The sequence below is a fragment of the Microtus oregoni genome, unplaced genomic scaffold (genome assembly GCF_018167655.1).
Source record: "Microtus oregoni isolate MIOR12 unplaced genomic scaffold, Mior012 000077F_ref0000221, whole genome shotgun sequence".
NCBI classification, from domain to species: domain Eukaryota; kingdom Metazoa; phylum Chordata; class Mammalia; order Rodentia; family Cricetidae; genus Microtus; species Microtus oregoni.
In genome coordinates, this window is record NW_024544029.1 from 3,780,220 (window position 1) to 3,792,295 (window position 12,076).

General features: G+C 55.2%; 1 protein-coding gene across 6 annotated transcripts in view; it reads right to left on the bottom strand.

The window, feature by feature from the left end:
• Nucleotides 1–12,076, bottom strand: part of Hdac7 (histone deacetylase 7) — a 35,847-nt gene that overhangs the window by 6,790 nt on the left and 16,981 nt on the right. The window contains exons 2-18 of one of the 6 annotated variants that reach the window (XM_041642520.1): nt 9,629–9,819; nt 9,439–9,529; nt 9,025–9,136; nt 8,399–8,514; nt 7,914–8,039; nt 7,479–7,570; nt 7,178–7,288; nt 6,867–7,047; nt 6,534–6,730; nt 6,148–6,321; nt 4,974–5,175; nt 2,981–3,114; nt 2,735–2,855; nt 2,421–2,470; nt 1,027–1,134; nt 245–300; nt 42–129 (exon numbers count right to left, since the gene is read on the bottom strand). In XM_041642520.1, the coding sequence (XP_041498454.1) occupies nt 42–129; nt 245–300; nt 1,027–1,134; nt 2,421–2,470; nt 2,735–2,855; nt 2,981–3,114; nt 4,974–5,175; nt 6,148–6,321; nt 6,534–6,730; nt 6,867–7,047; nt 7,178–7,288; nt 7,479–7,570; nt 7,914–8,039; nt 8,399–8,514; nt 9,025–9,136; nt 9,439–9,529; nt 9,629–9,819 (2,150 nt within the window). Of the gene's footprint in view, nt 1–41; nt 130–244; nt 301–1,026; nt 1,135–2,420; nt 2,471–2,734; nt 2,856–2,980; nt 3,115–4,973; nt 5,176–6,147; nt 6,343–6,533; nt 6,731–6,866; nt 7,048–7,177; nt 7,289–7,478; nt 7,571–7,913; nt 8,040–8,398; nt 8,515–9,024; nt 9,137–9,438; nt 9,530–9,628; nt 9,820–12,076 lie in introns of all 6 variants that reach the window. The other 5 variants (XM_041642519.1, XM_041642522.1, XM_041642521.1 and 2 more) reach the window with 5 other exon arrangements.

Below are 12,076 nucleotides of genomic sequence, written 5' to 3' on the forward strand. Positions count from 1 at the left end.
CGGCAGGCGTGGGTCCGGTGACACCAGGAACCAGGACCTACCCAGTCAACAATGAGGATCTTGCTGGCCTTGCCTTGTTGCTGAAGCTGTCTGCAGGCGATGGCCACGGAGTTGAAGAAGCAAAAGCCCCTGGAGGAAGGAGAGACGGTCCTGCCAGCCCATAACCACCCTTCTTGGCCTAAAGGGAGGCTCTGGAGGCTGCCCCCACCTCACACCACACAGGCCCGCCTCCCCAACGCCTTACATGGCTGTGGAATGATCAGCGTGGTGTCCTGGGGGCCGCACCACAGCAAAACCGTTCTGAAAGGGCAAAGACACTTATCACTCCAACAGCCATCCCTAGCCTACATCTGCCTGAGCCCATTCCCATCCTGGCCTCTTTCTCGAAGGAGGGAAAGGTGTGAGTGCCAGCATGTCGCACCAAAGTGTCCAGACACTTCATATACAAGGCAGGCCTCCCTCTCACAGCGACTCTAGATCATAAACGTCATCACCCCCAATTTACAGATGAGAAATCAAACGACAGTGAATTGATCCAAGTTACATGGCTGCGAACGGTAGTGACGGGAGCCCTTATGACGCCAAGGGCACACTGATCGCCTGGGGCTATGAGCGCTCAGACACTGGAGCTGTGTGCTTCAGGCAGATCACCCTGAGGCACTCTCTGAGAGCAGTGAGCATAACCCCAACCTAATATGCAGGATCCCATCACTAAAATGAGTCAACAGGGCTGTGGTACTCAAGAGTGGCCATGATGCACCCACAGCTATAACACAGGTCTTAAGTGACCTCGGATGGTTAGGACTGTCTGAGACACCAAGGTGCTAGTGCCCGGTGGCTTGATTACCTGTGACATGAACTTAGGGGTCAAGCCTTACCTTGGTTTCAGCCCCGATTTCCCTTTCAAAACCTTGTAATAGTATCCACAAGGAGTGAGAGGTCTGAGGCTGGGATCCAGAAGCCCCACCCCACCATCACCTGGGCATCTCCTCTGGAGTTTAGCAGCCTTTAATCTAAATGTCCTACCTTCAGCTCTCCGGAAGCCACTCTGAAGGCGAGGTCAGTGACGCTGCCTGCGGCCCAGCGGGCTGCATTGGAGGAGTGCAGCTCGTTCCAGATGGTGTCAGTATCTACCTGTGGGGGCCAGGGTCGGGGACTGCATCATCCTATGCTTTCCACAGGAGATAGGGCCCCGTGAGGCAGTGCCCACCCCATGGCCAGGACCCCAGGGGCAGGGAGCTGGGCAGACAAAGCTGCCTCCCCAGTGCCCCACCGCCCAAAGGCAAGGCCTCCTGTGTCCCCAGTCCCAGCAGGACTTCTTCCCAGCACCAACTCGTGTGTGGCCAGCACTCTGCCTCCCCAGTCAGGGGAGGGGGCATGGCGTTACCTGGGCGGGATTGGGGTATGGGCCGGGAGGGGTTTTAAGCCCCAGCTGACTCTGCTCAGGCCCTGCGGGATGGTCGGAGCTGGAAGGGCCGTCTGCACCACTGTCTTCCACTCAGGGCCCCTAGCCCAGGCTGGGAGGCCCCCCAAACCCAGTCCCTGGGCCTCAAGGCTAGGGAGGGGCCGGGGGCCATGATGGGGAGATGGGAAGGGCGAGGCGGACCGAGAGAGGCGAAGAAGGCAGAAAGAGTCGCAAGAGGCTGGAGAGAGAGAGAAAGAAAGGACAGAGAGGGAGAGGAGGGAAGGGAGAAGAGAAGCAACAACAGTTGGAAAAACCAGAAAGTGGCAAGAAATGGGGAGTTGTGAACAGGGCACTGACTGTCTCCCCAACAGCCCCCCTGGCAGTTCCCACTGCCCTCCTTGCTCAGCCTCCACCTCATTTCCACACACCTTGCCTGGCACCATGACAGGGACATTCTGAGGCAGGGAGGCCATGCCAGAGGAAGCAGAAAGACCTCCGACAGGTGAAGGAGAGACGAGCAAAGCTGGGGGCTGGAAGACTGTGTCTTGGGCAGGGATGTTCTAAACCTCTAAGTACATGGGAGGCACCCCACAGCCCCACACTAGGCAGTCCAAAATCTGGAGGTCAAGTAGGGGTACACCTGAGAGAGACCCACTCCTGGGCAGGCAGAGCTGCCAACTCCTGGGACATAATCTCAAGCCCCAATGTGAGCCTGTCTTGAGCCTCACTCAACACCTACCAAATACCTTCTAACTGTGAGGCGCTGGGCTCCACACTCGTGGGACACTAACGGGACTGGGATCTCTCTCTCTCTCTCTCTCTCTCTCTCTCTCTCTCAATCTCTCTATCACATGGAACTCCCAGCCAGCAGAACATACTGGGAAAGGCCCCGACCTACCCAGTCTGACAGAACCACAAGTCCCAGGTGGCAGAGGGGTGGGAGAGGGCCAAGAGAACTGAATGGAAGGCTGAAACCCCTTGGCAATGCCCACTTGAGATCTCTGGGCATACTTACCCCAACCCCGCCACAGGGTAGCATCACGAACATCCGCTGTGCCAGGAGGCCTGTGGGGAGAGGGTCCGGGTCACGTGAGTGAGGAGCACAGAGGCCTTAAAAGTAAATATGGAGGGAAAAGCAATACAGGGAGATACGGAGATGGGCAGCGGGTGGGGTGCGGTGGGCAGATGACACACGGACAACAGCAGGGCAGCACACTGGCCCGGGGGTAGCTAGGCAGCTGGGCACAGCTGCGGCACGAGTGCAGAGGTGGGTGATGTGGGTAAGCGCGGGATGATTCAGGGCTGACATCACCTGCCTCCCTCTCCTACCTGTCAGCTTCCCATTATCCAGTTTGAGGCGGCTGAGGGGGTTGGTGCCATAGAGGAGGACGTGCCTTTCAGAATGGACTGATTGCAGCTCCTCTAGGGAGGCCTTTCGACCCCGGAGACACTGAGGGAGGGTCCACAGAGCTCGTGTGGTTTGCTCACCCCACCCTTCCACCATCCCCAGACCGCCCACTCCCTCATCCCTTGCTGACCTTTCGCCCCTTCCCGTGCACAACCCCACCGCCTCACCTCACACTGGCTGCGGAGACCCCGCTCCTGCAGCCGGGACCAGATGCTCTGGATGCGGCCTGCATGCTCAGGGTGCTTGCTGTTGTCTCCACAGGAGCATTGGTGTTTCAGCATCACTGAGTCATAGACCAGCCCTGCAAGAAACAGCGGTCAGGGCCGGCAGTCGGGGAGGGGCGGTCCACCACGGCTACAGATGGAGATGAGCCCATACCCACAGAGCCAGGCATGTACACATCCCTTGCTGCCACACGTGTGCATTCCCTGCCCAGCCCTCATGTGGAGAGCCAGCCCTGTTTCCCTATGCACACATCTAAATGCCTCAGGCAGCCTGATGTACACACCAGGGCACTACTAGCCCGACCTTGTTCTGTATGATCCCTGCCTGCCTTCTTGGTACTCTTACTCCTTCCTCACAAGGCTCAACATATCTCCTGTGCACTTGAGAGTTCATGCCCTAAACCAGAGACTTAACACAGGACATCTCCCTCTCGGTGTCCCAACACAGAGAGGAAAAGCAATTCCAAGGAAACCTCAAGACTGGGAGAGGGGTACCCACAATGCTACTGGCCACGTGGCCAGTCTCCCAACTGCATATGGAAAACACTCAGAGAACTGGTTTACCTTGTAAGCAATATGCAAACAGCATGAAAACTATTTACATAGCATCTACCTTGTACGAGGTATTAAAAGCAAAACGGAAGTGATTTAAATATGTGGAAAGATATGCACAGGTTAAACGCAAATGCCATTTTACATGGCGAGCTTGAGCATCTATGGTTCTGGTACCTTTACAAGGTGGGCTGGGGTCCTAGAATCGCCTCTCTGAGGGACTAAGAAACTGTATTTCAGCCTACACCAAGGGAAGTCTCCAGAAACAGACCCTGTCCATGCACACTGCTGTGGGACGGTCAGAGTCTGCACATCTCAGGATACCAGAGACTTTCAAAATGCTCACACCATTTGACCCAGGAATGCTACTCCTTAAGAATGACCCTCAAGAGATAATCCCAGACAGAAGACATAAGAAAATTAAAGGTCAGGTGTGGTAGCACACACGTTTAATCCCAGCACTCAGGAGGCAGAGGCAGGTGTATCTGGTGAGTTCTGGGCCACACAGAACTTCATAGTAAGAGTCTATCTCAAAAACTAACAAGCAAAGCAAATTAAAACTACAGCCAGGTGGTGGTGGCACACGCCTTTGATCACAGCACTCAGGAGGCAGAGAAAGGTGGATCTCTATGAGATCAAGACTAGCCTGGTCTGGACAGCCAGGGCAACACAGAGAAACCCTGCCTCAAAAAGAAAACAGAAAACAAACAACAACAAAAAATCAACCAAAAAAAAAGAAAGAAAGAAAGAAAAGAAAAAAGGAAAAAAGAAAAAAAAAACAAAAAAAATTAAAAAGAAAGAATTAAAACAAAAAAAATTGAAATGAAAACTGAACTGGGCACGGTGATTCACACCTGCAATTCTAGTGTTTGAATACCTGGCACCATTAGCAAAAAATAAAAAGGACTCAGTCAAACAGGATGCAAAATAATAGCTGGCATACCTGTGACATTAGACAGGTACAGGCTAACTTAAACCTATAATGAAATACACAGAGCTTAGGGCAACAAGACTCTTGGTGATTTTTTTTATTCCTATATTTCCTTGAATTTCTCAAAATGTTTGAAATAGTTTTGAGCTTTTTTTTACAAGTACAGCAATGGTAAGTGACGTTTCGGCTTTTGTTTTAAAAGGTCATGGTAGAAGGAGACCAAATTCCTTCCTGGCCCGACTGCTGCTTCTGTCGCTTAACCATAGCTAGTTACTGTCAACTTAGGTTTCCTGAGTCGTGATGTCCTCACCTGCCTCATGGGCACCAGGGAGCTCAAACAAGATTAAGGCGTGCTCTATGGTCTCTGGAACTGTCCTGAATACTGGCTACAGACATGGACACACACCCCAGCCTCTTCCTCCTGCCTCCCCAAGAGTCCCCTTTCGGTCTTACCTGTGGCAGGTGTCTCTGAGCTGTTGAGGACTTGGGTCTGACAGGTGGGCTCTGGGCTCAGTAGGGAAACAGGAGCTGCTGGGGAAGACTGGGTTCTGGACAAGGGCCGGTGTCCGACCTGGGCCAGAGGTAGCAACACAGAGTCGCCGGAGCTTCCCTGGGAGAGCTGCCCAGTTAGATGCTGCTGCTCCCAGAGCGGCACCTGAAAGAGACATGGCCACAGTCTCCAGTTTCTCAGATTTGACCACCCAAGGACTAAGGACTCTCCAGATAGATCCCCCTTTCTAGAAAAATTCCAGATATGCACTCTGGCCTTTCAACTCTCCTGCTCCCTGAAGACCAGCACACAGACTGATGCCCTGATTTCACAAGAGCTCCTTGGCTGAGTCTATGCTGACCGAGATCACCTCTCCTGGACTGTGCTAACCACAAAAAGACCTTCCTGGGACACTAAATGCATGTGAACTGTCACTACCAAGTGCTGCTGGTAGAATCCCATTTCCCAAATTCATAAAGTCTTAAGCCCCTGTCTTTGGAGGTAAGGTCTTTGCAGGGGGAATCAAGTCATCACTGAAGAGGCTTGCCGTCCCTCTAAGGAGGAAATCTGAGCAGAGGCCTACAGACAAGCCTTCCTCTACAGCTCAGAGCACACATTCCCACCCCACCCAACACACACACACACACACACACACACACACACACACACACACAAACACCTTGATTTCACCGTCAGCCCTCAGAGCTTCAAGGTGATCAGTATCTGCCTTTCAAAAAACCTGTGTGTAGTTCCTGCTGCCGTGGTCTTGGCAAATGAACACTGCCTTGACCCCCCCATGCTATTAATCTAAAGCCCAGAGGACTACTGTTGTCCGCTTTTTGCCCCAGCTACCTTTGGATAAAAGACACTTAGTTGTAGGGAGAAGTGTGAAGTGGGAGTACGTGTGGTTCTGTGAAAGGCCAAGAAGCAGACAAAAGAAGAGGGTCTACTTGAGAAAGCAGGCTACTGGTGTGTATGTGCACATGAACACACACATGCACACACACGCACCCCTGCACACGCACGCACCCATGTGGGCATCTGCACCTTGGTGTGGGTCTTATGCTATCCCCCTTCCTTCCCCATTATGTCAAGCCTTCTGACTGAGCTTTGCAGAGCCCTTGGGCCCAGCCATACCTGCTGGCGCTGCTGCAGAGAAACGGGGCCTCTGCCCTCGGGAGGCCCGTGGCCTGACTCCCTAGGTTCCAGGCGATCATTCACCACAGGTCCCACTCCCCCACCATCTGTCTCTAGGTCCTCAGCTGAGGGTATCTGCCGCAGTCGGGGCTTCTCGCTTGGCTTGGCGGGCCTCTGGGGAGGGGAGATGGCTGGCTGAGAAGTGGGATAGAGAGGAGGGTGGGTGGCAGGGCATGGATTGGGTGAGGTCACATTCATCTTGCTAGGTGTTCAGCAGCCACCTCTCTTGTCTGCCAGGCCTTTCCTCTTCCTAAGCGCCCTTCTTCCAACCCACAGGGGCTCACTCAGGCATGCCCTTAGCACTTCCCCTACCCAGTTTTTCTCACCTTGATCAGCTGGACATGAGGTTTGAGCCGATCCTGTCGGGATTGCAGGGGGCCCAGCAGAGGGGAGGCAGTGGCGCTGGGGGGCAGGGGTTCTGAGCGGGTCCGGTTAAGTGGCCGGTGGAGGCCTGAGCCGGAGAGCCGCTCGGTGGTCAGTAAGGGCTGGGCAAATTGGAAGGGCAAGGGCCCAAGCCCAGGCACTGGAAAGAATAGATGTATGTAAGGAAGGGATTCTGACAGGGGCATAGAGTGGAGGTAGGGTTTGTCAAGAAGATACAGACAATAAGGGATTAGAAGGTGGGTCTTACCCATTCTGGGAGAAGTAGCAAGACTCACCAGTCCACAGTGGGGCGTGGGAGACTGAGGGATCCAGGAGGAGAATGGGCTGTAGGCGAGAGGGTAAGGTCCCTCCAGCCTCGGGCTCCAGACCATGGTGCAGGAAGAGGGGAGCGTGGGGGTTCCCCAGGACAGGACCCCGAGGGCCCAAAGTCGAATGGGTCCTGCGGTCACCATCAGCCTGAAAGAAAGGAAAGAAGTCAGAGTTGGACAGGATTCTGGGAAAGGAAGGTAAAGGAGAGGCAACAGGACACAGGCAGGAAAGAGGCTGGAGAAGCGCAGAGTGGGGGCAGGTTGCCCCAGCCACTCACCCTGGCAGGGGCAGGCAGCCCCAGTGTGATTGCGGGCAGCAAGGACATTGTCGGCAAAGCGAACGGGGCCAGAGAAGTCTCCTGCAGCCGCAGCCGCTGGCCCAAGAGCGCCTGCCATGGGGAGCAGGGTGACGGGTCACCAGTCCTGGAACTCTAACCCTGGTCTGCCTGTCCCCAGAACACCCAAGAGGCCCTGCTAGGGACTCCCCAGACCCTGAAGCCTCAGGCCAGGCCACATGCTGGAAAAAGGCCAAGACTCAGAACTGCCCCCCAGGAAAGCCCAGTCCCAGTAAAGCCTTACCTCTGAGCCCAGGGCAGGGTTGGGGGCATGCTCGCTGTCATTGGGGGAGCTGCACCCTGAGGCAGGTGTGCTGCTACTACCGGGGGAGGAGTCTGAGGAAAAATAAAGAAATAGCCAGGGTCAGGATTCCTGGCCACAGTTCCTCCCTTCTGGGATGTGTTTCTGCTTTCTTCCTGGAGGAACAGAAAGTCGCCAGACCGCCACCAGCCTGAGGCATCTCTGGGCAGTTGCTTTTGTGCAGCTCCCAATTCCCCTGCAAACGCCAACTTAGCAGAGCCAACAAGGTTAGGACTTAGCCTCAACTCGCCCTCTCCCGGGCAGGTGTGTGGGATACACCCTGGACAACTCTTAGCAGGCCCACATGGCAACTTCCATCTGGGTGGAGCACCACGGGTAAGGAGGGCAACTCCACGGCCCTGCCCGATTGGATCCTACCTCCAAGGGTCTCAGCAGGCCGCCTCCGAAGGCTGGGCGGGGCACTCTCCTTTCTGAGCAGGGGATTCTTGCGCCGCTCCAGGGACTTCTTGGGCTTATAGCGCAGCTTCAGGTTGGGCTCAGACACTGCAGAGGAACCAGCATCACTCCATCGCTATGCTAGTTACCCTGCTCCTCTCCACTCTTCTTTCTCTTAAAGGTCCTCACTACATAGACCAGGCTGGCCTTAAACTCACAGAGCTCTGCCTGCCTCTGCCTCTTGACTGCAGGGACTAATGGCATGCACTACCGATAGGCCTGCCTTTTCTGTGCCCTTTAACTTCCCTCCTGGCCACCTCTATGGGTTAAAGAGAAAAAAGGTAAAGCCAGAAGGGGAAAACAACGTAGTGTGCTAACTGCCCCAGCCCTCCCTCAGCCCCATACTCCTGACCTAAATCTAAGGCCCTTCACCTACTCTGATCCCCGCAAAGGTCTGCCTTGCTCACCTGTTTTACGCAGGGGAAAGTGTTCCGGGGCTTCAGTGGGTAGGCTGGGAACTGCAGGCAGGAAGCTGCTAAGCACAGAGCGGGCAGCACCCTCTGTGTCCAAGGGCTCAAGAGTTCTGTGGGGTGAGCATCAAGGCTACTTCAGAAGCCCGGGATGCCCAAAGGCCCTGAAATCTGACTGTGCATAGACGCCTTCCTGAGCACAGCTGCCAGCAGGGCAACCACCAACAAAACAGAGTTCGGCAGTGTGGAGCCAGCATGCCAGGAGTCATCTCCAGGTGGCAGTAGTGGGTCACCCATGCTAATGTAGTTGGTCTGCTCCTGGGATAAAACCCAGGCCTTGGAGCTTAGGGCCCCCTGGAGACTCAGTGCCTCCTGTGGTAGGAACCTTTTCTAGGAACCAGGGCTTCCAGGGCCTCAGGTGAGACACAGGGAGAAAACTGAAGAGGAGGGAGGACAGGTCCTCATTGAGGGGGATTTGGGGGGATCATGTTAGAGGTGGAGTAAGAAGCAGGTGGTAGGTGTTAGGGAGGAAGGGGCTATAAGCATGTGTGCCAGGTAACTCACAGGTGAGTATGTAGGGCAGAGGGGGCACAGAAAGGACCCGAGGGATGGTGAGCCGCTACCTGTAGGGAATACTGGGGCTGCTGGGATGGACTGTTCTCTCAAGGGCTGCCTGCTGTTTTTTCAGGATCACCTCAGCCAGCTTCTGCTTGACCACACTGCTGGCTACAGCACCTGCAGAGGCAGAGACACAAGAAGGCTGGCAATGGGGAGACAGGAAGCCTCTCGGGTTCATTCTCTGCCCGCTGTCCAGGTCACACTTCCAGCGCACCACGTCTCAGGGGCTCCTCAGGCAAGAGAGGTAGGCCGGAGCCTCCAGCCCTCATGTGAAGCCTCTAGACACTTCTGCCCACACTTCTGTTCACAGGCAGAGCAGAAGGCATCCTAGAAAATGGTGACCCTTCCACACACCCCTTCCAGGCCCATGGGGGACCCTGAACAGCAACCAGAGAACAGGGGAGACAGACCCCACTCACTTCGCTTGCTCTTGTCTTTATTGCGAATTTGCCGAAGTTCTTGTTCCTGCTGTCCCCCCTGCAGCTCTGGCACTGGTGCGTCCATGGAGAGCTGTGGACAGAGCAGAGCCGGCAGCTCAGGGAAGGCGGAGTAAAGGACAGAGCTAAGGTCCGGGGAGGCTGGGGTGTGTCTAGGGAGTTCTGTCTTTACCCTCATGGGCTCCGCTGAGCGCTGTGGCTGTTGCAGGCCTGCCAGGAAGAGATGGCGGTGCAGACGCTGGGGGTGCTGCAGGGCCAGTAGCGCAGGCTCTGGTACAGGCTCCACTGTGGGCCGCTGGCCCACGCGCAGATCCATGGGCTGGGACTGGCAGCCTGGTGTGTCTGGCTGGAGGGCAGGGCAGCCTGGGGACACACAGCAGTGTCAGGTGGATGGTTAGTCTGCGGGAACACGGTCACAGACGACTGAACCCTCGGGGGCAGATTCGACATTGGTAAAATCACCCTTAGGGGAAAGCCTGTCAGTGAGGTACAGGTGGGACCTGGATGCCAATCTACCTATGAGGAAAGAGGTTTACAAACTACAGACATGCTCCCTTTCGATTGCGGATGGCTAGCACTGAGCCATAAGACTGCAAGCATGGTGTCGTCCCCCTAGAACACTTTTCCACTGGCTTGGGGCTAAAGCTATAGTGTTTTCTGAGATGGCGATGCAGTTCTAGGCTCTATACTCTGCTTCCTTTGTCTTTCTAGGAATGAGGCCAGGTCTGCTCAGGATAGGAGAGACCAGGCAGGTAACCAGGCCCACTCACTCGGTCTCTTAAACCCTCAGCTGCCCCTCTCTCATCCCCATGCTCTCTCTGTACCACTCCTGTCCTTGGGATCCAGACATTATGCCTGGAGCTCACAAGCAGCCCTGGCTGGTTCCCTCCGCTCACTAGGCCCATGAGCTGTGGTGCGGACTCCTGCCTCCCATTGGAGCCAGCTGTGGGCCTGGCAAGGCCAGCAGGCTCAGCTGCTGCTTCTCCAGTGTCCTCTGCACCCACGCCAGGAGCACCTTGCCAAGACCGTGGGTGCAGGAGCTATTTATAGCTCACCAGCAGACCAGGGACTGTGCCAGCATAGCCAGCTGGCCCGGCTGGGCTAAGCAGCCAGGGGTGCTGAGATGCTGGGAGGTGGGGCTGCTGCAGGAGAGGGGGTCCCAGGGAAGGGAAGGATGAGAGCACAAGAGAGGGGGAATCTTCTTCAGGCATCCCCTCCCAGAGCAGCCACAGCTACCCTCAGGGGCTGGCACTGGTGAGGAATGGGAAGATCCCCAGTGAAACACCAACGGGAGAGTCAGGAAATGTAGTCTGTGGTCTGATGCAGCCAGAGGCATCACAACCTTAACATCTGTGGTGCATGCATGCAACAAAACCCACTCAGCTCTCAGGCCATCTGCCTTGGATGCTAGTTATTGCTAGCCTTTATCCCAGATGAGCCAAGTGGGGTCCCGGTGTGAGGGGTACATCAAGGGGCAGAGAGAGGCTGGAGTCCAGTCCTCTGAAGGCCAATGCTACATTTCCCCACCAACGCTCAGGAAATTCACCTCCCTCTGGAAGGGGCTCCCACTGGGCAAGGGAAGAAAGAACTCGTGGGGACATTGTCACTAAGAGGTTTCAGTCCAGCACTGTGAGGTGGACATGAAGAGTTGAGCTAGGCCTACTGTGGTCCTCCAATTACTTAGCAATTTGAGAGAGTGACTGCGCATTCAGATGCCACCCACAGTAAACAAACACCAGGATTTGGTGCCCTCACTCCTGTTCACATGGCTACCCAAGAAATCATTCTGGTTGAGTATGGGCCTCCATTGGCAACTATTCCCGACCCATGAGAGGCCTGTCTCCTCAAGTTCTAATGTACGGGCTTCCTGAGGCCACTCCCTTGGAGTAGGAATCAGGAGCGCCCGAGGCGGGACACTATACCTGAGGCTTGTGGCTTTAGCCACAGCAAATTTGGAGCAGCCACCTAAGAGCCACCGCCATCTTCACTCAGTATTACTTCCGCCAGTGCAAAAGGATGCCAGGACAGAGGCTGGACTCTGGTCAGAGCTTTGGGAATGCCTGTCGGGGTGCCTTAGCATTGTGGGGGAGATGCTCCATCGGGTAGCTCCGAGACAGGGAAAGTTCTCTGGGAAGCCTCCTTCAGGCATTTCCCAGTGAACACCCATCTCAACTTGGTCTCCTCCAAGTTTGTGAACAAAGCCACCAAGTAAGACAGTGACTCCCCACTCCACCCCATAACAGACCCAGAACTTCTTATCCCCCGTCTTTGGCTCGCAATGTCTCCTGTCGGTGCTGTCTCTACATCTCGCTTTCCCAAACCAACGGCTCAAAGCCCAGCCGGACCTAGGTCAGCACACAGCACCCCTTCCTCCTGGACTCCAGGTTGGCTGCTCATAGCATTGTAAGCTGTCCAAGGGCAAGCCTGGGTTAAGCTCCAGAGGTTGGCTTTGGTTTGCCACTGCTCACCATCCTGGGACTTAGGATAGTGTAACCAGGCATAAGGTAGAAAATAAACACAGACTCGCAGGGAGATCTTGGTATTTCTCCTCAGTGGCTTAGGACGGTGGTTCACATCTGTGCAGTTCGTTAACGATTCGGAGCGAGAGGGTAAGTTCATG